Below are 25,363 nucleotides of genomic sequence, written 5' to 3' on the forward strand. Positions count from 1 at the left end.
GAAATTGTCTGAGTTTTTAAAATATAGCCTCTCATATTCAGAGACTTGAGAAGAGATGCATTCAGCATAAGAAAGCCAACATATTTCCACTATTTGAAATCTGGTACTGCTTGCCCGTGGAAAAGTACAACTTAATAACCATTATTAAATTTAGAAGCTATTTTTATTAGACTACTTTTAAAGGTTACATATTTCAGTGTGTTGTGAGATGTTCCTGAGGTAACTCTGAGGTTATTTAAGGTAATATTTAGGAATATGATTTTGAAAATATGATTTTCAAGGGTGTCAATCGATTCAAATACTTAATCGCGATTAATCGCATGATGGTCCATAGTTAATCACGATTAATTGCAAATTAATCACACATTTTCTATCTGTTCAAAATGTACCTTAAAGGGAGATTTGTCAAGTATTTAATACTCTTATCAACATGGGAGTGGACAAATATGCTTCATTTTAATTAAACTAATTTCGTTACCGCATTAAGGCAACTTGCCATTTTTGGGTTGTAGCGGGCTCAGTTTTAAAGTTAGAGTGAAGATACTAGTATCAAATGAAAGAAAAATCGAAGGAATCCATTGGTACCAACCATGTCATACTAACTTGTCGCGAAGAAGGCTCAAAACTTACGCTAAATTTTGGCGAGGAAAAACTGGCATAGCCATTTTCAAAGGGGTCCCTTGACCTCTGACCTCAAGATATGTGAATGGAAATGGATTCTATGGGTACCCACGAGTCTCTCCTTTACTGACATGTCCACTTATGATAATCACATGCAGTTTGGGGCAAGTCATAGTCAAGTCAGCACACTGACACACTGACAGCTGTTGTTGCCTGTTGGGCTGCAGTTTACCATTGGTTTGGTCAGGCTAGCTGTTTCCCATGATTCCAGTCTTTATGCTAAGCTAAGCTATTTGCCTCCTTGCTTCAGCTCCATACGTCAAACCATTCCTCCAACAGTGATTTCACACTATTGGCTGTAACTTCATTCTTCATCTAACTTGAGTGCCATACCAGAGTCCTGTGAGGCTTGGTCTCTAAATTGCGGTTGTGTAGTTTACACCTTCCCTGTCACGTCGTGGCCAGACGGTGTAGTTTCTGTTTATTTATGTATGAAAAACGCAGGAATATATGTGGGCTGAATTAGAGAGGCAGAGGCCCTGCAGACCCACTCTGAGCCCACCGGCAGGAGAAACCCTCCATTACACCACAGCTTTATTTTTAGCCAACATTCTTCAACTCAACAAAGAAAGCATTCAAGTTAATCCAGAGGCAAATATTTCTTACAGAGTTACAGAAATAAGTCATGATATCTATTTATATTTTTCTTACATTTGACAAAGAGAGTGAATCCTCATGCAAACATTTGCTCGTTGTCAGTGGGATTAGGAGGCAAAGGAGAGTACAGCCTCTTCATAAAAGTATCAGCTGAAAGAAAACAAAATAATGATCCTGCTCATTGGATATGACCGCTCCACTACTTCAACAACATTCGAACATTCTTCAGTGGCATTAGAAAATATTTGGAGAGAGAGAGGGAGAAGGAGAGAAACTCAAGACATAAACACGTGGAGCTGGGAGAGCTAACAGGCACAGGAGGACAACCTGCCAACGGGAGCTGTGGCTTCCAGGAATGTGCACAAACACACCGCCTCTCTGTTGCCCTCAGTAGCGGCCGGGTATCATCTGTGCTCCAATTTTCTTTCTGTCTGTCTCACCTGCAACCTGCTTGCAGACGTTTGAAAGTGGAAACTGATATTTTTGAGCTGAAAACTGCTGAATGCAAATATTTTGTGCCAATATTTGCTGCACTTATTTTTTGCCAATGTTTTGCCAAAAAGACTTAAAGGAATAGTTCAACATTATGATGTACTCTTATTCACTTTCTTGCCAAAATCCACCTACCAGCACCACTTAATGTGTTAGTGTACATCAAGTTTGTTTAATCCATACAAATAAAGGAGTAAAGATGTCAACTCAAGATTTTATGCGTCGCCAGGCAACCAACGTAGACTCCAGGAAGTTACTGGTTCTGGCCAAAACATCTGGCACAGCCCTCCTACATAAAACATTGTGCTTTTGCACGAATTAATCAAACAAGATATACCATGTGAATATAGTGACCTTTAGATGTGAATGTATGTATGGAGGACGGAACCTGCCATAATCAAAAAATAAATAAATAAATATGTCATTAAACATAGCCAAAATAATATTTAAAATAAATGTACCCATTAATTAATTGATAAAATGTGACATAAATTGATATTTCTGTTTTAATTTGCTTCTTTATTTTTTATCTTTGTATTAATTCCCTCATTTATTTTTTATTTATTTATTTTGAATTCATTTTTTATTTATTTATTTATTATTGCATTTGTTTATTTATTTATTTTACATTTATTTATAAATGTATGTATTTAATTCAATATTTATTTATGCATGATTTCCCTTTACAAATCACCTCTTATTTATTTCCCTAAAAACTTATTTATATCTGTATTCTTTTCTTTAAACATTTATATACTACTTCTTTAAGACTTTTTTGCAAAAAATAAAAAATAAGCATAGGAAATATTGGCACAAAATATTTGCATTCAGCAGTTTTCAGCTCAAAAATAAAGAAAATCCATAGGTAGGCAGATTTTGTCACCTTGTTTCCAGTCTTTGTGCTAAACTAAGCCTTAAGCTAACCCACTCCTGGTTGTGGCCTTATATTTACTGGACAGACATGAGAGTGGTATATCATCTAACTCTTGGCAAGAAAGTGTATTTCTCAAAATGTTGAGCTTTTCCGTTAAAAAACAAAGAGAATTGTATAGAGGGGGTCTCTGACATAGCATTTTGATCTATAGAAGATAATGCATCTCTCAAACACCCTACAAATATATATATAAATAAATAAAAATAATCTGAAAAATATATCATAAAAGTACAAACTGTGCGAATCAAACTTTTGGTCTAACCTTGCTCCCCTTGTCCACTTTATTAAGTAATTACCATTTTTGGGGCAGAAGCTGTGATGACAGTATGTTGTTGTTCCTGCCCCGTTCACTTCACCTTGACGGCTCACCAGCTGCTCGCTCAGCAGCGAGCCGACAGCACAGACAGCAGCTTAGTTTACACAACTCCCCAATTCCAATTTTTCCCTCCATCAAGTTTGTGTAATTTATTTCATGCATGTCACTCCTGTCAGTATAATTTCCTTCATCGCACACCACAACAGTAGACTTTTGGATACAGACGATGACAGTTTTAGACTTCTGTAGAGTGATATGCAGCCTACTTTGTAGTCCACAGTTTGTCTCACACTGCCGCTTCTCACCATATGTCCTGTTGTCTTTGCACCATGTGTCAGCCTGACCTTTTTGGACAATATATATAATGCGGCACCAATGTCACCCAGGTAAATTCTTGTGTTGCATTTGTTACAGTGCTGCAGGGTATTTAGAGGTGCAAGTCAGAACACTGTCATCTGATGTTGCTGTTATCAAAGCATGTGACTGTGAACGCTGCCAAGCACTTTATTTTATTAAGGGCTCCGTTCCTCTGGGAGCGATAACAGAACCTGTCAAAGGAGTGATTGATGTCAAGGTGTGTTTATCAGAGATATTGCTCCAGGAGAAAAATAAAATGGTATTTCAAAATTACAGTCCATAAAAACTATTGCATGTGTCACCAGATTTAACATCACAGTGGTTTAATTGTTGAAAATGCACAGAAAATTACTGAATGAAAAGATGATGTATTATACAAGGAAAGGCATATATTTTGTCAATCCGGCAGGTGGATACACGCCCCATTCAAATTGTTGATTGTTTTTTGAGTAATGTAAAGTCTAAGTGTTTCTGGCAAAGTGCCATTCATGGAAATGAGTTTGACTGAGTGGCAGATAAAGACTCTTTTCATTGCGCACTCTGGGGCACTGGAGCAGGCCTGTCATAGAGTTTCAAGGCAGAGCTGTGCCCCTGCCTGAATGAAAATACAGCATGGAAAGAATTTCCTGAAATGAAACTCAATCGCGTTTGCCACTAAACAGCAGAATATGCGCTGGAGGAATCATCAGCAGAGTCTTGAGTGGCTTGTTAAAGCAGTCCTTGAAAATTATAGAATAGTAGCCCAACAATCAGAGTTCAGAAAAAAAAACGAGCTGTAGCTCCAAGAAAGGGAAAGTTCTGTGGATGGAACAATAACAACATTATATGTAATTCAAAAGTGCACTCAATATTGGTTTTCCTCTTTGCAATTATTCCATTTCTTCCATCAGAGCATACTTGCCAACCTTGAGACCTCAAAAATAGGGAGGATTTCAAAACCAAAATAGGGAGTTTCAGAGATTTAGTTTCCTGCATTCTGGTGACTTGAAAGAATGAAAATAACAAAATAATAAGTACACTGCAACAGCATTTTTATGTTAAATAGGCCTACTTTTAATTTTACTTTTAATTCTCAGTAAAGAAAACGGAATAATTCGCCCCTCTGGTGTGAACTTGTGTGAATCTCTGGTATAAACTAATACTCTATTTCTCTCTCTGTCTTTCACTCACTGAAGGTCCTTTCAGACACAATGCCACAACGGCACCACTGCGCTCTGAAACCTGTTATTTCCAACGGCTTGCACCATGTCATGACAGTTTTTCGCTGCGTCGAGCAAAGCCCAACTTGGGCGCTGCACGCTGTGATGTGTGGCGAGCGCAGCTCAAACCGTGTTGTGTCACAAACGCCGTATATATTTATATCTAAGGTCGCGAGCAGCTCTCTTTTGCCGGGAAACAACATTTGGTGTAGCTCTATTGTCGTCCGGGTGGAAACAGTAGGGCTTATACACGCTGTACAGTGCCAGAAACAGGTTGAGATAACAAATGGGAAAAAATGTGTGAAAATTGGGAGAAAAACAGGAGAAGTGTGACCCCGGGAGGAAACCAGGAGAAGGCAATGAAAAACAGGAGTCTCCTGGGAAAATTGGGAGGGTTGGCAAGTATGCATCACAGACCTTGAAATGTTCTGACTTTTTTTTTTGCAGAGGAGCCTTTCCTCAGAGCAGAAGGGTGGAGTGGCAGTCAAGGGCGACAGTGGCGTTACTGAAGACGGTGTGGCAGCGGAGGCCATAATCCATGGCTTTCCTGTGCTGACTGGTCTCTCAGAGCCCAGCTGGTGTTGGGTTTCCATCCAAGCAGCTGGACGAGGGAGTTTTGTGGTCCTCTTCAGTCCTCTTTGAAAGAGGATAGTCAAGCAGAGTCCCTCCATGAGGCCCTGAGGACCCTGCCACTGCAGCCACGCTGAAGAGAGACGTCCCTGTTGCGGTCCGGCATGAGCAGCTGGAAGACTCTGGGAGACATTGGCAACAGGTGAACACAGCACCAGTGTGAGGGAGAATATCTGGCAAGTGACTTGGAAGGTCTTGAAGCAATGTGGGAACTCAGGGTGTTGTCAATATGGGTGAAATGTGTCTGACTCAAACGGTGGGAAGAAATAAAAGACTAATGTTTTCAGTTCAGGAAGGTTCAGACAGGGTGGGGTGAGTGGAGCTTGTGAAGCAGCTCTCCTGCTGGGAGAGAGGTGCTAAGGTTAGGTGAAGCTTTTCACTTACCCCCACAGAGGAAATGGACAACTTTAGGAAGGGCCTTGACAGTGTGTTGATTGGGCCTTTTCGTCAATCTGACTGATCTGGTGTTTCTTGATCCGGGAAGGCCTCAGGGCTGAAATGGTTTCCTTGTATTTTGCCTGGCCACACAGATGGTGGAAAATAGCTCTGTAGTGGGTTTTGCTTGGCCAGGCTGCTCTGTTTTATTTGGAGTCCTGCACTAAAGGATGAGTCGCCCAGTTTGACTGGAGCGGGCCCAAGGCCTTTGGAGATCACACAAGCACTAAAATCCATATGTGAGATGTATAAACAGCAGCCAGTGTTTATTTACAGCATTTCAAACTTCAGCGTTTACCCAGTGCTTGCTAGCTCCATACTCTGTAAAGAGGAACTGAAGTCTAACATACCTGTGTTGAGTAAGGGCAACAAGCATATACAGCAAACAAGTTTCACAAACATTTCTGTCAATGCAATGCCATTTTAGTATCCTTTATAGGGCTGTCAATCAATATATAAAATAAATATAAATATTTAATCGCATGATTTTCCATAGTAAATCGCAATTAATTGCAAATTAATTGCACATTTTTTATCTCTTCACAATGTAGTTTAAAGGGAGATTTGTCAAGTATTTAATACTGTTATCAACATGGGAGTGGGCAAATATGCTGCTTTATGCAAATGTGTGTATATATTTATTATTGGAAATCAATAACCAACACAAAACAATGACAAATATTGTCCAGAAACCCTCACAGGTACTGCATTTAGCATAAAAAATATGACATCGCAAACTCAAGCCCAACAGCTGTCAGTGTGTCAGTGTGCTGACTTGACTATGACTATGACAAAACTGCATGTGATTATCATAAAGTGGACATGTCTGTAAAGGGGAGACTCGTGGGTACCCATAAAACCCATTTTCATTCACATATCTTGAGGTCAGAGGTCAAGGGACCCCTTTGAATATGCCCGTTTTTCCTTGGCACAATTTAGCGTAAGTTTGGAGCATTATTTAACCTCCTTCGCGACAAGTTAGTATGACATGGTTGGTACCAATGCATTCCTGAGGTTTTGTAGTTTCATATGATACTAGTATCTTCACTTTAGCTTTAAAGTCCGCTACAAATAACAATTAATTGAATTAATGCGTTAAAGAAATTATTGACGTTAAAATTAATTTGCGTTAACGCGTTCTTATCGTGTTGACAGCCCTAATCCTGTACAAAAGTATAATTCAACAATATCTTCTTATTTTGCTAGATTATAGAAACTAAGTGCATCAAGGAGGCTCATCCTGACTGCTATCAGCATCCATGTAGATTAAAGGAATAGTTCATCATTTTGGGAAATGTGCGTATTCACTTTCTTCCCAAGAGTTAGATGAGAAGATTGATACCAGTCTCATTTTTCTCATTTAACTCTCTGCAAGAAAGTGAATAAGTGTATGTCAAATTAGTCCTGAGGTGTTGGGGATGTCTTTAGTACAGTAGGTCCCTGGAGAGCATTTGTAGTGGGAGAGTTTAATCATGGGTGTTTCAGGGTTAGGTAAGGGTCAGGTTTAAAGGCTTCCATCACTCACAGGATTAAACTATGACTGCTCAGACCCCCAGCAGAAAAAATGCCAAATTCCAGTACTCTCAGTACACTTTTAAAGACACTGAGTTATGCAGCAGACTCACTGCGGGATTTAAGACATTACTCTGCCAAACCTACAGCGCTTTGTTTCACAGGAGTCATGTACAGTCGTGTCATTGCACAGATCTCATGTATATGTATATATTCATCTTTGCAAGGACACAAGTAGCCACAAGGACATTTCAAGAAATGACCAAGCACACTAGCAAGTGTTTGACAGCTTCAGTAACCTTTTCATTGAGCACATTTACATGAAAGTTAAGCAGTCTACACATGCATTCTTTGGCACTGCTGGTGGCTAAAGTTTGTGGATCAAAGATTCAAATGTTCCAATTCAAATTCCTTCTTTGAATACTCAAGCAGTGGTTTGAAGATGGATAAACGTTGACACATGAAATGAAGAAATCAGCAGAATTCTCATCCTTGTTGTGACCAGACACCAGCATGGAATTGAAAATCTACAACCAGTCTGTTATTTCTCTGGAAAGAAACCGAGATTCTTTGAGGTGTATCTCAGAGCAGTGATTATGGTGGTGCATGGTGGATGGCTGAGGTGGTCGAAATAGGAGCCTGGAGGATTTTATGACTGCTCTGAATCCAGGAAAGGCATGTCTGCTTCTGCTTCTCTTGGTTGTCGACCAGACTGTGATAATCCAAGAGGAGAGTGTCCACCACAAACCACACAAAGGCTTTGCACATAACCTTACCACCCAAGTTAGCCCGAAGCATTAGTTTGTTCAGAATAACACTGTACTTGAGGCTGTACAGAGGCATACTTCGGCTTATAGATCAATCCGGGGGAAATACCGGAAGTAACCAAGTTTCCATTACTGCGGTGGCATCTCCCTACAATATATACACGTGTGAATGCAGGCTGTAGCTGTAGCCAAAGAACCCATTTTCATTCATATATCTTGAGGTCAGAGGTCAAGGGACCCCTTTGAAAATGGCCAAGCCAGTTTTTCCTCGCGAAAATGTAGCATAAGCTAGTATGGCATGGTTGGTGCCAATGGATTCCTTAGGTTTTCTAGTTTCATATGATGCCAGTATCTTCACTCTAGCTTTAAAACTGACCCCTCTACAACCTAAAAATAGCTTCTGAAATGAAGAGTATTATCTCACATATGCACTTGCTTTACTGTTAATGCTCCTGCATTCTCTAAACTATTATTTTAGATGGCAAAATATCCAGACTTTCAGAAAGAATGCTCAAAAATGATTCACATAATTGCTTTCCTTTGATTTGTCCTGTGAGCCTTCATGTTTTCTGTTTCATCAGCTCATTTCACCTGAGTTATGTGTCTCACTATCTATCACAGCGTGTCTTCTACCAGTACGTGTGGAAGGATTATACCGTGGCACACATTTTTCCTGCTGACGCTGGCTGTGCGGGCACCTTGAGTTACAGCCACTTCAAAGTCTGGTGTTAGTGGTCCATTAACCTCCAGTAATTAAAGTGTCACTTTAAAAGGCATGAGGCGCGCTTGCTCTCCCTGGACTGTAAAACAACTGTAAAAGAAAAAAAAAATTGCATAGAAAGCACGGTTTTACTGCGGTCCACACTCATTACCAGAATAAAGGTAGAGATATTTTGGCAGTGGCGTTGTAATGATTCCATAGCTGGGCTTTCCATGTGGGCCCTATGTAACATGTTGGCTATAATTTCCTCTCTGTGTTCACCTATGTTTTGTCAGCTCGTAAATTTGTCATGAATTAATTGGAAGGTACAAAACTGTGTCAGAGAAGCTGATTGCTGTTGAAATAACCTTTACTTTAAGTGCACATATTCTGGCCCCTTTATTTTCAAATCATATAAAGTCCAGATGCTACTGGCATTCATACTGCAGATAATGTGTAAGGAATTGAAAAAGGACAAATACTTTCCATGCCACACAGGCACAGAGCAAATCCAAATAGAAAAGTCTCTGGGTCCATTTATCATGTGACAGGGAGAAGACTCAAATGTCTGTTACAGACTCAACATCTGTCTAAAACATGATGAGCAGCCCTACGAGAGAGAGGCTGTACCTTTGTGTTTTTATGTGGGAGAATGTGCACTTACTGCCGGTACTGTCTACAGATTATAACTGACTCTTATGATGGCAAATGATCTGAAACATTCAGCTAAGGTTAAAATGTCACCCAATTTCATTTCACATTATGATACTGTATATCCAGTATTAAACGCACCATCATAAAGTTGAAATAAGTTATTACCTTCGCAGTCAGGGGCTTACTTTGAAGTTTTCACATAAATGACACAGTCAGTTCAACAGTCGAGCGATTATGACTTTCTTTGGACAGACAAATAATAAAAAAAAGGTCTCGGAAAATTAAATTAGCTTTTCAGAGTTTTAGAGGCATTTTGCCTTGCCAACCTCAATATAATAACTGTAAAACTATTACAACCTGAGAAGTGTTGGTATTGGCAGTTTGTCAGAGCAGGGGCAGTAAAACAGTGCCATTTGAGACTGGTGGCCATGTGTGTAGATTTGTAATTCCATGAATTTGACAAGGACCTGCACTATCTGTTCACAATCCAGCAACTATACCAATGAGACACGTTCAAGAAAGGTATAAATTACTTTCTGACTGATGTGTGACTGATGCCCAGAAGTTGTAACAAAAGCGTAATAGTTCACTCTCATTACTTTTCCAGCAGTATAGCATATGACGTTTTGGGCCGACGTCCAGCGCCCTCGCCACCGTCTGTATGGCATCACTTGGAACATTTTTGAGTGCTGTGGCTGTGTTCGAAAGAATGTATTTCCTCACTGTCTACATAAAAAAACATAATAAATATCTACAGACGCACTCGGCTGTAGATTGATATTCTGTTTTTTGTGAAGAAAGCCAGGAAATACGTTTGCCCTCGGCTGTAAATCACAGACACATTTAGGAGGTCTGCCAGATTGTTGGTCTGGTCTTGCTGGTCTTCTTATGCACACTACTATACCGTTACCTTTACACTACCCTCTTTCCAACTACTACCTCTTGGTTTTTGTATATGTATATGCGTGTGTGTGTGTGTGTGTGTGTGTGTGTATATAGATATTCACACGTATATATGTGTGTGTATACAGTATATATAATATATATATATACGTGTGTGTGTATGTGTGTGTGTATATATACAATACATGACATGTATATATGTATATGCATATATGTATGCATATACATATATACAGTATATATATACATGACATGTATATGTGTAAACGTATAAATATATGCATGTATATATGTATATACATGTATATGTATGTGTACGTATGTGTATATATGTGTATATGTATAAACATGTATACGTACATATGTATGTATATACTGTATGTATTTATGTATATACATATATACGTATGTATGTGTATACTGAATATGTATAACATGTATACCTATATATGTGTATATGTATATACATACATACGTACATATGTGTTTATATACTGTATGTATTTATGTATATACATATATACGTATGTATGTGTATACTGCATATGTGTATATGTACTGTATATACATATATACGTATTTATGTATATGTGTATATATGTATTTATGTATAAACATATATACGTATGTATGTGTATACTGTATATGTGTATATGTATTTACATATATACGTATTTATGTACAGTATATGTGTGTATATGCACACAGCATATACGTATGTATGTATGTATTTATGTATATGCGTGTGTATATATATGTGTATATGTATACACATACAGTATATACAGTATGTATGTATGTATGTGTGTATATGTATGTATAGTGCTACTTTTATACACTTTTTTCTACTCTATTACTTTGTTTGTTACCTATTTTATTGTTTTATTCTATTCTAATTCAAAATATTTGAAGATTTGTTGCGGGGAGCAATCCTGTATTGTATAATGACAATGAAGCTGAACCTTGAGCCTTGTTAAAGGAATTGGAAACCTCAGGTGGGAGATAGGCTTTGGCCAGTTAGTATGAAGGACATTTCTCAGCTGGATCCTTCCCAGCACCGGATCACCCGTTGGCAAAGGCCAAAAAAACAACGACTGTAAGCTGGTTAAAGTCACAGCAGGAGTCCAAAGTCAACCCTGCTTGTTTTATTTGGTTGGTTTCTCTTGTTGAGCTACTTTACTACCGGTTGTGATATATGGAGATCTCTCGCCGTGTGTAAGTAAAACAAATCACCAGGAAGGTAGGGGTCTCTGCTGGGGAATTATTTTTCACCTCACTTTTCCTGGGGCGAGGATAACTTACCTTCTCCTCAACCAGTTGCTTTCTGCAGGCAGCTGGGAAGCGTGCCAGAAACACTAAAAATAAAGAAATGAGAAGAATTTAATCCCTATCACAAACACGGCAAAACCAGGGAGAGATTAAAGGCTGCTTCCGAAAAATAACATTTCTCGGGGTGGACAATAATTCCATTTATTCCACGAGATATTTTCCTCTTTTTTTTACGCGTGAGACTCTTTCTTAGGTTGGGAATGAAAACTAATGCTTTTGTTTTTGGTTTGTATCATTTTACTCAGTAGCTATGTCACTGAGGAATTTCTCTTGCCAGAAATAATTTAAGGGGATATTATGAGTCAGTATGAAAAGGCTACTGTTTCCCAAGTTTTCATACCTCAGACTAGGAAACTCAGAGTCAAGACCACTGATATCACTTAAGATTAGATCAAGTTTAATTATTCCTTTTGGAAAAGTGCATGGTGAGCAGTAAGTGGTACAATTTATTATGAATAAATTCCAGCAAATCAAATGAAATGCATATATTGTAATAATCATACATAACATACCATTTAAATACTAGAATATATTGAGTAGAGAAAATATATTTATTAAAAAACAGTGAAATTTAGATTTAATAGATTAATTATTGCAAAAACACATCTATCAACTGGGATATACTGTATATGCCTGATTCTATGTGTTTCTCTTGCTAAGGAAGCAACATCACTCTTAAATTTGGCAAATGCTCTTTGATGCTGATGCTGTCCTGACAAAATATGCTGGCAAAAAGGTTGTGTTTGTTATGGTTCTTTATTTATTACCCTCTGGTTTATTCATTAACTGCATCCACTTCTGTTCCTCGATGGCAGACTTCTCAAATCATTTCCAAAAAAGACATTTTTCATGAAAGCATAAGCCCACACCAACACTTATTTGCAGTGTGGCATCTGACATAAACAAAGTCATTGCCAATTCTAACAGATGTATATTCAATTGAATAGTCGCATTGAGCGTGCATTATTTACCAACCACCAAACCCTACACTGCAGCAGCATGCAGGAGAATGCCGAAAGGAGTCAAACAAATTTGTAGGCAAAAGGGCTTAAATGGCAAATTGTACATTGCACTTTTGGCTATTATATAACATAGACATATATTGCAATGTGTTGCTAAATGTCTAATTGTTTGATTATAATAGAAAAAATCAGTAGGATCAGACTCATGTTTGACATTCCTTAATCACCTCTAATGACAAGAGACCACTAGAGAATCCATTACCATACATGAATTTGTAATATGCATGTATAATAAATTCTTGGTAAATTAACCCCTTAACACTCGGGCCCAGCCGCTATTCTGTCTTTCAGAGGTTGTTGCGGGCTGAAGGCTAGAGTGAAGATATGGCATCTTGAAACTGGAAAACCTAAGAAATCCATTGTTACCAACCATGTCAACGATAAATAACGCTATGAAGTTACGTTCAATTTTGGCGAGGAAAAACTGGCATGGCAATTTTCAAAGGGGTCCCTTGACCTCTGACCTCAAGATATGTGAATGAAAACGGGTTCTATGGGTGCCCATGAGTCTCCCCTTTACAGACATGCCCACTTTATGATAATCACATGCAGTTTCTGGCACTAACCATGCAGTTTTTTTGAATGCAGTATAAATGTCTTATTTTCACCTATACTAAAACGGTGTATTTAAATATTCCTGCATACTGGGGTCCCTAAACAGTCTTGGAATGACATAAATTGGGTATCACTGGAAAGCTGAGACTGTTATGGATCCAATGAGCCCAATTTTATTTATGTGTGATGATGTTAGTCCCCATAGTAGCCATTTCATTGTAGTGAGACCCTTTTTTTTAAACTTGACCTCACTGTATAAAATGATCTGTGATGACCTCTAGGATAATCACAGCCTCATGAAACTTTACAACCACAAACTAGAGACCTAGAGCATTCAGAGGATTGATGGTTTTCCTCGGTATAGATTGACAATAAGGGGGTTTCTGAGCTGTTTCCAGAACAGAAGTGCTCGCCATCCAATCGCAGAAAAATACAATTCTTGCAGAAATCTCCAAATGTCAAAAGTTTTTGATACCAAATCATATTTGTATTTTGGAGGGATTATTGATAATTTTTTATCAATTCTTGAGAGGTAAAAAAAAAAAAGGTTAAATTTAGCACCAAATCTGTATAACAAATGGTATCAACCCAAAAATTGCTGCAACAACTCATGAGACATAATATCTTTTCTTATTTATTTATTTGCACATATATAAAACTGCACAAAATCCAGTCAATGAAAAAAAAAAAAAAAAATGTGTCAGGAGAGGTCAAGAAGCCACAAACTTATACAAAAGACCTCCCCCCGAACTCCAGGAGAAAAAAAAACAATAACAAAAAAAGGAAGAAAGATCTAAACTATACATAATTTAAAAAAATACAACAAAAGTTAAACAACAACAAGAAGTACACAAAATGTTCAGAAAAACCTAACCAAACAGTGGAAAACAATCCAATAAAAACAATGAAATACATACAAAAAAACAGTAGAGAAAAAAATATATATATATATCTAAACATATCAAAAAATAATTAGACATCATGAATTAAATGTGATGATCATTTCCTTTTAAAATGTTCAAAGGATAACGGGCATGGGAATGGCCATCACAAATTTATATAATCATGTTCTACGCTCATACACTTTCACAATTTATTTTAATTGATTAATTAATTTATCAATTAATTTTTATTTCTCATTAATGACTAGAACAACTTGACACACAGTGCTGAGCTGCATATCAAATTCATCTTCAGGTTCCCAGCTTTCAAATGATGCACACCACTTCTATGTGACATACAGGCCTATTGTTGACTTTTGATCTACCCCTGAACATCCTCCTATACCCCTCAAGAAAAAGAGGGCGGAATGAATATAATAAGACTGTGAGATTTGCCAAAAATATAAAACAGATGAAAGAATAGTAGTAAGAGAATGAGTGATCACAGTATGCTGTAAACTAAAAGGCAACACTCCCCTCTGCTGTCCATTTACCAGCTGTACTCTGCCGCCAAACAGCCTTCATCTAATAATTTAATTAATTTACTTCACTCTGGCAGTTATTGGCACATTATGCACATTAAATCTGACACCTAAACACAATGTAGTAAGCGTTAAAACATCATCATCAGCCCTATCTGACTTATTATTGCAGTAATGCTATATTCCGTTGCTATCACTAGGGGGCGTGAACGCATCACCATTGAAACAGGTGATTTATGCTGTTGCTATGGTGATGACGCAAAACTGTAGCAACGTCCCCTGACAACCGCAACCATTGACCATTTCATATCATTATAAGGTCCATAACACCAGCTTATGTTGTATTTTTTTTTAATAATGAAGTTGTTAATTTAATTTCTAATGTTGAATGACATGATATAAATAAATATAATATATATATAATATTTATATAAATGGTTGTGTCTTTAGGCCTCTGGGGTTTTTCCCATGATGCACCGCTTTATTGTGTCTAGTAGCTCAGGGAGATGATAACTGACACAGCCTCCTCCTCTCTCCTCTCAGCTCACTGACAGCATCACCGACATGCCACACAAGGCACACCGCTCTTAGCCGGTGAGGCTAGACTCTTATCAACGACAATTTACAACCTTTTTACAAAGATATTCGACGGGCTGCGTGTATTAAGCCACAAGGTAAGCTCTCATGTAGTGGTTGTAGCCTCGTTAGCTGCTCTGCTAGGTTAGCATTATCACAGCCTCATACGTAGTATGGGGAGATTTGTTGCATTCAAAGACGCTTTAAAATGCCTGTTTTTTATATGATTTTGCAAACGCAATACAGCTCATTTTGACTATTTTTAACTGGTATTTTTCAATTACATCCAAGCAGGTTCATTGGCATTTTAACCTTTGTTAAGGCTGTCAAGTCTTGTATCAGAAGCATCTTCAATAATAAGGTGGCAGCTGCTAATATGCGCCCCACACATCGTTTGTTGCATTCAAAGACGTTTTAAAATGCCTGCATTTGATATCATTTTGCCTGGTATTTTTAAAATGCATCCAAGCAGGTTCACTTCATTGGCATTTTAACCTTTATATTCGGCTGTCAAGTCTTGTATCAGAAGCATCTTCAATAATAAGGGTGGCAGCTCCTAATATGCGCCCAATGTTATTGTATTTTATATCATTTCGATATAGTACAGCTCATTTTGCCTATTTTAACTGTTATTTTTCAAATACATCCAAGCAGGTTCACTTCATTGGCATTTTAACCTTTATATAAAGGCTTCTGCTGTCAAGTCTTGTATCAGAAGCATCTTCAATAACAGGGTGGCGGCTGCTAATATGCGCCCAATGGTGCTAAACATCATGACTTTTATTGAAACTTAAGACCCGTTTGGTGGATTAAACCAAGCATAATCAGAGCCTCATACGTACTTCTTCTGTATGGGGAGGTTGTTACATTCAAAGACGTTTTAAAATGCCTGTATTTTATATCATTTTGATATGCATATTTGCCTATTTTAACTGGTATATTTCCAAGTGCATCCAAGCTGGTTCACTGGGATTTGAACCTTTATATTCGGCTGTCAAGTCTTGTATCAGAAGCATTTTCAATAACAGGGTGGCAGCTGCTAATGTTGTTGCTAAACATCGGACTTTTATTGAGACTAAAGTCCTGTTTGGTGGATTCAACGTTATACCGAATTAACCAGAACTCCTCCACGATGCCAAAACATTGTTTACATTCTACAATTGGTATATTTCAATTGGTGTAGCAGCAGGCTATTATTTGGTTAGGCGGATTGTAAAAAGGGGGTTTGGTTGGTGTGACGTTTTCCCCCATTCAATAGCACATATTGGAGGGCTAGCTCGCACATAACAGCTGCAATAGCTGCACAGGAAAGCCTTTGTGATGACTGTAGGAAATGCAGTGATGGCATCCTCCTACAGTACAGTCAGGTCATAAAACAACATGAAATGTTGGTATGAAGTCGTTCACAGACAGGCACCGCTCGGGTTTTACGACCGCTAACGTTTTGTTTGCTAATGATAAAGAAGGTCATGTCCTCCTGAATGTTATCGCTATCTCTGTGAAGCTTGACAATAAACGTTTGTGTGAAGTAATGATCCTCTGGCAGCTCCACTGCCATGCAGGACTAGCAGCGGGTTGGCTGTGAAATGTGGGTTTGGGGTGCTGTCCGCAATGCAGGTGCTGAAATTGAAAGTGCCGTGAAAAGTATATCCCTGCCTGGGTAAACACGTAGCTTAATGTCCTGTAAGGCTGTGTTTTTAATAGGTTATACTGGTTAGTTGTTCATCTGTTTGCCATTTATTTATATTATTGTTGACGTTTAGATGTTTTAAGTTTCTTTAAACGTGTGCTAGGAGTGGGTTGATTATTACAGGGAGCCTTAAACGCATCATGCCCTAAAATACTAGCAACACAATTAGAGAAGAAAAACAATAGTCCACATTATCAAAATTAAAGACATTTGTGTGCAAACAAAACAGCTTCATGACAGGAAGATACTAAGCTGTTGTTGAGGCTAAGGATGGTAGCTACTAGCTAATGTTTCATGCTGCTGCAGTTCATTGATTATTTATGTTCTCTGTATGGGGAAATGCTGGTTTGTGTATTAGGAAACGAAAGACAGGGAAAGTCGACAGACACTGGTTTAACATTAATCTTTTAAAACAGACAGCTAACTGATAGATTTGCATTCACGCCCTACATTGTTTTTGAACAAAGAGAGATCAACTTTATTGTCTCTCTAATGTCCTATACTCCCTTTGTATCACTGTCACCTCCACGCTATGGCATGAGTCGTGTTTTGAGGTGAGGTCATGTCTTTGCAAATGGAAAGCTATTCTAGGAAAGAGCAGGGATGAGAGATGTGCTTGCAAGCGCACGGTTTATCGGAAGGACTCCACATTACTCATCAATAATAGATTATCTCTTCAGCTTTTATGATCCATCGCTGGCTCTGTTTGTGATTACCAGTTTGTGTTTTGATTATCACATGCTTCCCTTTACAGCCTGTAAGCTATGAAAAAAAATCACACAGAAGACTGTTGAAAGTGGGAAGTGCGTCCAGCGAGGTGTCGTGGGATATATTATTCATGTTAGTGAGCTGATGATGTAAGAGTGAGAAGCTCTGGGATGTTTTATTGAAGCACATTTACGTATGCAGAGAGAAGCTTTCTCTGCACTCTGGAGGGTTGTTGCAAAGGATCAATGTGCTCTCAACTCTCAGCCCAGTACAGTTTTCTGGTAGAGGGTGGAGATGTTGGGACTGAGTGATTGTTTCTCTCTCTCTCTCTCTCTCTCTCTCTCTTTGGCTCGGCTCTGGAGACAAGGGTATCCAGTGAAGGGAGGGAGGAGGAAGGTGGGGCCTGCTTGAGACTGGCTGCCTTCATGCCACACCCAGTGTCATTGTGATGTCTGTCAATGTTTCCAGCTTTAATTTTCTTTTTAGTTTTTGTTGTTATTGACCATGGTATGGACACGGAAGGAGGATTTATTTCTAGCAGAAAGAGACATCTGTCCTGCCATCTGTTGTGTGAAGCTTTTACACTAGGGCTGTCAATCAAAATATTTACTCGTGATTAATCGCATGATTGTCCATAGTTAATCGTAACTTAATCTCACAGTTTTTATCTGTTCAAAATGTACCTTAAAGGGAGATTTGTCAAGTATTTAATACTCTTATCAACATGGGAAGAGGCAAATATGCTGCTTTATGCAAACTTATGTGTATATTTATGATTGGGAACCAATTAACCTCACAAAACAATGACAAATATTGTCCAGAAACCCTCACAGGTACTGCATTTAGCATAGAAAAATATGCTCAAATCATAACATGGTAAACTGAAGCCCAACAGGCAACAACAGCTGTCAGTGTGCTGACTTGACTATGACTTGCCCCAAAACTACATGTGATTATCATAAAGGGGGCATGTCCGTAAAGGGGAGACTCGTGGGTACCCATAGAACCCTTTTTTTCATTCACATATCTTGAGGTCAGAGGTCATGGGACCCCTTTGAAAAGGGCCATGCCAGTTTTTTCTCGCCAAAATGTAGCGTAAGTCACAACAAGCTACTATGACATGGTTGTTACCAATGGATTTCTTAGGTTTTTCTAGTTTCATATGATACCAGTAGCTTCACTGTAGCTTTAAAACTGAGCCTGCTACAACCTAAAAATAGTATGTTGCGTTAATGCATAAAAGAAATTTGTGGCCTAAAGCGTTATTATTGTGTTACTTATGACAGCTCTATTTTACACTTTTCTAATTTGACACTTTAATTCCAGTGTAAGAACTGAACTTTCTTTTCTTACCTATCTTCTGTGCTTAGGAAGAGTTTTTCCACTGTATGTCCTAATAGAATTACATTATATAGTGTTGATTAGATTAGCGTACATTAGATTAGTGTTACCTTTCAGATGTCTGATTTTTAAAGGCCCACACTGCTCATTCTCAGGTTCTCAGTCAATAGCTTCATGTCAGTGATTGGTTGATAATTACAGCAAGTTTAGCCTTTCTCTGCTACAGTCTCACCATAGCATTGACCCAGCCTTATTAACGGTGATGAGACACACCTATTCTGCATATTAATACATGTGCATCCTCACCTTTTCCTCAGCATGCTTGCTAATTGCTGCTTTTTTTTAATCAACGAACAGGGTTACAGTTTTCACACTTGCTTGGTTAGTTGTAGTGCCAAATGGCCTCCATTGCAAATGGGTTTGAAGGAATTATCCAATAGTGATTACCTCGATCTGTCATCTAGAGCAGATTGTCTTGGCCAGTTTGGAGCGTATCCCAAAACCCAGACGTTTATAGGCGAAAGAGTGAGAATTAACAGCCTGTTTGCCAGATGGATTGACTTTATCGTCTTCTCTTTCTGTCTCTTTTTCTCTGTCTCCTTGTTTTCTGTCACCTCTGTCTGGAGGTTGCGAGGCCGGTGCGCGTCTGAACATAATCAGCCATGGCGACGGCAAATGTTACACTGGAAAATCAGCTGCACAGTGCGCAGAAAAACCTGCTCTTCCTCCAGCAGGACCATGCCAGCACGTTGAAGGGGCTGCACACAGAGATCCGCAGATTACAGCAGCAATGCACAGGTGAGCGCCGCCGCAAGTAGCCACCTCTTTTCTCTTCATGCTGCTGGGTAAAACCAGAACGTCTTAGAGGATATCTCATGAGATGGAACACTTGAAAATAGCAAAATAAACTATAAAGTATCCTTGAATTCATAGCTGGGAGAGATGTATGACCTCAATGGATATTTGAGACCAAAAGTCAACAAGACACTGTGGTGCCACTATTAAACCTTTTAGAGAGAATATGATGACTAATGGGAAATGCACTCAAGCATTAGTGAGTACACCCTGCACTGTAGCGATGCAAAACCTGTATTGAGCATACCACCAGTAATAGATATGCTCTTCCACAAAGGGAGGATATAAAGATGGACACCCAGGAAAACAGGACACTGTATGCTTTAGCCCGGATTTCCCGTATCCTTGGCTAACCTGGCACTAAAGCTGTCATGGAACTCTCACTAATCTCGTTAAATGAATACCCCGCCATATGGAAAGCACTGGCATGTCTTCACCAAATACGCATTGCTGCTAGTTAGTCTGTGTGTGGGAGTATGCTGTTTGATAGCTGTCCTTTTGCAACCTCATGTGACGCAGACATGTAAGTAACCCTCTTCTTTTTTTTGCAGATCTGACTTATGAGCTCACTGTGAGAAGCTCTGATCCCTCAGGTAAGCCTCCATTGAACTGTATAGTACACACGCTCATCAGTTTTGCTACAGACCTTCAATGTCTGGTGTTATTAATTACCATCAGAAAGTTTGTGACCCGACCGCCATGTTGAGATCAGTTGAGGAAATACCAAGCACCGCCCACCACCCAGAGTAAACTTTCTCATTTTACAGCTAAACAGTACCCTACAAGATTTTTCTGAAAACATTTGAGGCGGGAAATAGGCATTACAGTAACAGAATATTGATTCATATTTGATCAGCGTGCCTAGTTTGACCGTTTGAATAGTAACGCTCCCTCTCTGAAATGACCTGTATTTGGCCAAAGTCTCCTGTCACGGGTTAGATTTTTTAAAGCCTGAAAACAGAGCCATGAGGAGGTGCAGAAATCTAGTGTTCTCTCAGAACATTTGAATTACAATATGCTGAAAAGTTATTATGGGATTTTTGCCCAATGATGCCCAAAGTATTCTGCCTACTGCCACTTTAATTTGTGTCGAATTAGATTGACTTAGAAATGCTTAAGGTACTTGTAATGGAGCTGGTTTGATAATGATATTAATTCTAGTTATAGCTCAGGGTACAGTTTTTCTTTTAAACAAGTGATTCAAATTGTGAAAGTGCACAGCAGCAGCAGACAAAAGAGTCCAGGCTATAAATCTGTGTTTTCTGCTGAAATAGAGGTCTGTGTCAGTGGACAGGCCTGGGAGCTGGGGGCTCTGTCTGTTTCCTGGAAACAAAGACCCACCCAGGAAGCATCGCAATGCGGGACTCCCTGCTGTTCATTAGAGCTCCCACTGCCCCTCCCCACACGTTACCATGGCCATGACACGGAGTCACAACACTGGTCTGATTCAGCCCCAGCTCCACTATCTTTATACTGACAGCTGGGTACAGCCAGGGAGGCCCCTGGCAGGCTGCATACAGTTTAATTTAATTACATGCTACTGATGACCCCGCTGATGCGTGTAACCGAACAGGAAGCATGTTGCTCCTCACCGGGATCACCACATGTTGTAGGCTTTTTAACCACGGCTGGCCCAGATCTGAGCAATATTGTTAGGGCCTCCAGTTAGAGGCACTATCATGTTAGCGTGGGACATCTCCGAGATTGGAGTGCAGGAAATGAGATTATCTGTCACAGCGCTAATGCACAGCCTGCGACCTGCTTAGTGCAGCAGTGCTCAGCTGCTGTGACTGGGTTTACCCCCCACCCCCACTTGAAAAAAAGAAGGGAAAGCATCTTTCTAATCATCCCTGTATTTGATGGGAGACTGAATTTAGGAAATGTAAATGTAAACTAAAATTAAAGCATTGAGATATACACATTTATAATACACAATTATATTTTTCCACGGTTTTGCACATATACAAGCATGGCTGTAACTGGGTGGGGCAGGGCAGGGTGGGGGCACAGTGATGAAGGTCAAAGGAAAGCAGCGCCCTTGCCGTCTACCAGAGCTGTAATGTGAGACTGGAGCTCTCTGCCCATTGCAGATGAGTCTCCATAGGATCATACTGTCTCCGTCAGCTGGCAGACTGTCCATAATCAGTGTCTGCGCTTAATGTACTAATGATTTTTCCGGTCTGGGGATATGAATGTCTCTGGTCTCTATGTTCAGAATGTACCTTAAAGGGAGATTTGTCTAAGTATTTAATACTCTTATCAACATTGGAGTGGGCAAATATGCTTGCTTTATGCAATTCTATGTATATATTTATTATTGGAAATCAATTAACGACACAAAACAATGACAAATATTGTCCAGAAACCCTCACAGGTACTGCATTTAGCATAAGAATTATGCTCAAATCATAACATGGCAAACTCAAGCCGTACAGGCAACAACAGCTGTCAGTGTGCTGACTTGACTATGATTTGCCCCAAAACTGCATGAGATTATCATAAAGTTGGCATGTCTGTAAAGGGGAGACTCGTGGGTACCCATAGAACCCATTTTCATTTACATGTCTTGAAGTCAGAGGTCAAAGGACCCCTTTAAAATGGCCATACCAGTTTTTCCTCACCAAAATTTTGTGCAAGTTTGGAGCGTTATTTAGCTTCCTTCGTGACAAGTTATGACATGGTTGGTACCAAAGGATTCCTTAGGTTACATATGATGTCAGGATCTTCACTCTAAAACTGAGCCTGTTACAACCTCCGAATTGCGTTAAAGAAAGTAGTGGTGTTAAAGCGAATTTGCGTTAACGCGTTATTATCACGTTAACTTTGACAGCCCTATTGCATACATGTCGGAGCTGCTGTTTTAACTTTTTTCTTGTTGTTGTGTGTGTGTGCAGACAGCGGTGAGGTCCGCTGCAGGGAGCTGCAAAGGAGGTGTGAGGAGCTGGAGGCCCAGCTGAAGAAGAAGGAGGAGGAGAACACAGAGCTTATCAGGGACCTTGAGCAGAAGAACGCCATGATCTCCGTCCTGGAAAACACCATTAAGGAGAGAGAGAAGAAGTATCTGGAGGAGCTCAAGATGAAGAGCCACAAGCTGGCTATTTTGTCCGGCGAGCTGGAGCAGAGAGCGAGCACTATTGCTTACCTTACCTCACAGCTTCACGCCACCAAGAAGAAGCTGTTAGCCGGCAGTTCGTCTGAGGCCAGCCCCAACGTTAGTCCGGTCACCTCGTACAAGCCCACACCTCCGCCGGCCAAGGACAGGCAGCCTGAAACCCCACGGCGCCGCATGAAGAAGAGTCTCTCCCAGCCTCTTCACCCAGAGTTGACTGAGGTGTATCGGCTCGGCCCGGACGGTAGGCGGTTGGTTCTGCGGGAGACAGTAGACGCAATGCCCGACCCCACACCCTTCCTGCAGGCTGGGAGAGACTCTCCCGAACCGCAGGTAGTGCGAGAACGGCCCGCCGTTATCCCTCCAATTGCCTCCGAGCGCTCCCCTCTCACTCCCCTGGGTGCCTCGGCCAGCCCTCGTCACAGCCCCGCTCGGGACCGTCAGTACAGGGCTCACGTGGGCGTGGCGCACCGCATCCCACACGGCACCGCTCCTCTGGCCCCACCGCCAGCAGAGCTGGAGACGCTGGCGGTGGACCAGGTCAACGAGGAGAAGGTTGTTCGGAAGCGCTCGGGAGCCGACCGGACAGTTTAAAACTGCAATGCTAACATGCACACAAACACACACACACACACATCTACTGTATACACACTGCAAGAGCAGGAAGGAGCCTGACCCACTGTGTAGCCTGCTTTTTACGCAACACTGCAATATGAAACAAAAGTACAAACTTATAATTTTGTTCATGGTATTCCATAAAGACTTTTGTTTATTTTAAAGGTATAATATGCAAGAAATAACAAAAAAAAATGTATAGACAAACATATGGTCTCTCAATCATAACTTACACCCCACTGGAAGTGTGTGGTGGTGTCTGTTTCTGCAGAGACCCTGTAGCCCTCTGCCTGTATTTTCTCTTCTTATTTTGCTTTACTTGGGATACTTCTGGGCGTCTGTAAACAGCCTTTAGGCCCCACATGGGGGTGTAACCCCCCAGCCAATAACAGCGTGCAGGGTGTGCGACCCGTTCAGATGGTCAAATGCAGCCCCTTTGTCACGCCCCTCGGCTTCTGATACCAAGGCACAAGTCTTCACATACAAAGCGGCCATATTTCACGGATGAGAACGGGTTGTGTTATATGCATGTGTTCCAGTGATGCCCCTACTCCTCTCTGTGCTGTGAGTGCAGCTATGATCGTTGTGTCGGTAGTTTGACGAGAACAACGCTAAGCCACAGCCAGCAGACAGGAAGCCTGCATTTATTCAAAATCCGGCAACTCAGCACCTTCTCGCAGGATTATGCAAAGTTTGTTTTGTGTTTTAGAACGTAACCCCTGGGAAACAATCAGAAAATAACGTTTTATTTATCTGATTCGCTGCTTTGTTCTAACTAACGCCGTTCCCTTTCTTCAGTCACTCTATAGCTCGCTCGACCACCGCTACTCTCTCTCTCTCTCTCTCCCTCTCGGCACCTTGAGCTATGGAGGTGGGGCCAACTTTGAATGCTGTGTTTACAAACAGCAACCGACAACTGTTACATATTATACCTTTAATATACTTTAGAAAATGACTACTATAAAGCATGCCAAATGTCTCTTATTTACAACCCAATGAGATCTTGTATTATACACATCTTGACTTTTTGCTTGGACTTTCTCTTCATTCTGTCTCATGTGGTGCATACAACGAATTCTCTGCCAAATATCTGCATCAGTGCCTGCTCGACCGGATCAACCATACACAAGCTGTGTCGTGTAGTCATGGCTCATAGTTATCTTTACATATCTCCGTCTGCTCCATCTTCCCAACAACAACCTGGACATATCAACAAACTATATAACAAGGCGTCTGCAGCTGCTGCGTAGGATAGAACTGAAGATATTAAACTAATACTCTCCGAATGTCTTTCATCTTCTTGTGATGTCAGTATAATAACATTACTGTACGTACGAGCTGCATAATGTGCAATTGCTGGTGAAAGGTGAAAGAGCTGTCATTTCACCTTTCTTTTGTTGGCTTTCAAAAACCAGAGCGGTGTGTAAATGCAGTATGAATGATGGTGAACAGGGCGTATATTTGTGTGTGTGTGTGTGTGAGAGAGTGTGTGAGAGAGAGAGAGACAACGAAGGCCATTGAAAGAATTAAGATTTGGCTTAAACAATATCTGTTGATGTTATTTGTGATACAAGGGCATTTTTGAAAACACTGCTGTAATAGGATTTTGTGATATTATTAACTACTTTATAAAGGCTGTACATTTTTAATGAATTCTTTTTTAATTTATTGTTTAATAGAGAACACAAAAGCACCTCAGATATCGACAGTAGTCACTGCAACACCAACGTGACGGATAATTATAATCACTTAATAACCTGCTTTTCACATTAATATCACTTGTCCTTGAAGTATACGTATGAATCAATACAATAAAGCAATGCTTTTTTGGTTTGGTTACTTGGTTTCTGTTTGTACGGATGGGGAACAAATTTAAGGAAAAGACTACATTAAGTGTCTTAGTGAAGTGTCGGGTCACTACGAGCTTCCAGAACAACTTCCGTGCATATGTTTTACAAGTGTC

At 40.0% G+C, this 25,363-nt stretch overlaps 1 protein-coding gene across 2 annotated transcripts in view; it reads left to right on the plus strand.

The window, feature by feature from the left end:
• ccdc92 (coiled-coil domain containing 92) overlaps nt 1-25,239 on the plus strand; it is a 38,394-nt gene extending 13,155 nt beyond the window's left edge. The window contains exons 2-5 of one of the 2 annotated variants that reach the window (XM_074638709.1): nt 5,024-5,348; nt 19,448-19,619; nt 20,228-20,269; nt 22,571-25,239. In XM_074638709.1, the coding sequence (XP_074494810.1) occupies nt 19,484-19,619; nt 20,228-20,269; nt 22,571-23,379 (987 nt within the window). In that variant the 5' untranslated portion in view covers nt 5,024-5,348; nt 19,448-19,483 and the 3' untranslated portion in view covers nt 23,380-25,239. Of the gene's footprint in view, nt 1-5,023; nt 5,349-14,955; nt 15,181-19,447; nt 19,620-20,227; nt 20,270-22,570 lie in introns of those variants that run through there. The other variant, XM_074638708.1, reaches the window with a different exon arrangement.
• Nucleotides 25,240-25,363: the final 124 nt, after the last annotated feature.

Source organism: Sebastes fasciatus, chromosome 6 (genome assembly GCF_043250625.1).
Source record: "Sebastes fasciatus isolate fSebFas1 chromosome 6, fSebFas1.pri, whole genome shotgun sequence".
NCBI classification, from domain to species: domain Eukaryota; kingdom Metazoa; phylum Chordata; class Actinopteri; order Perciformes; family Sebastidae; genus Sebastes; species Sebastes fasciatus.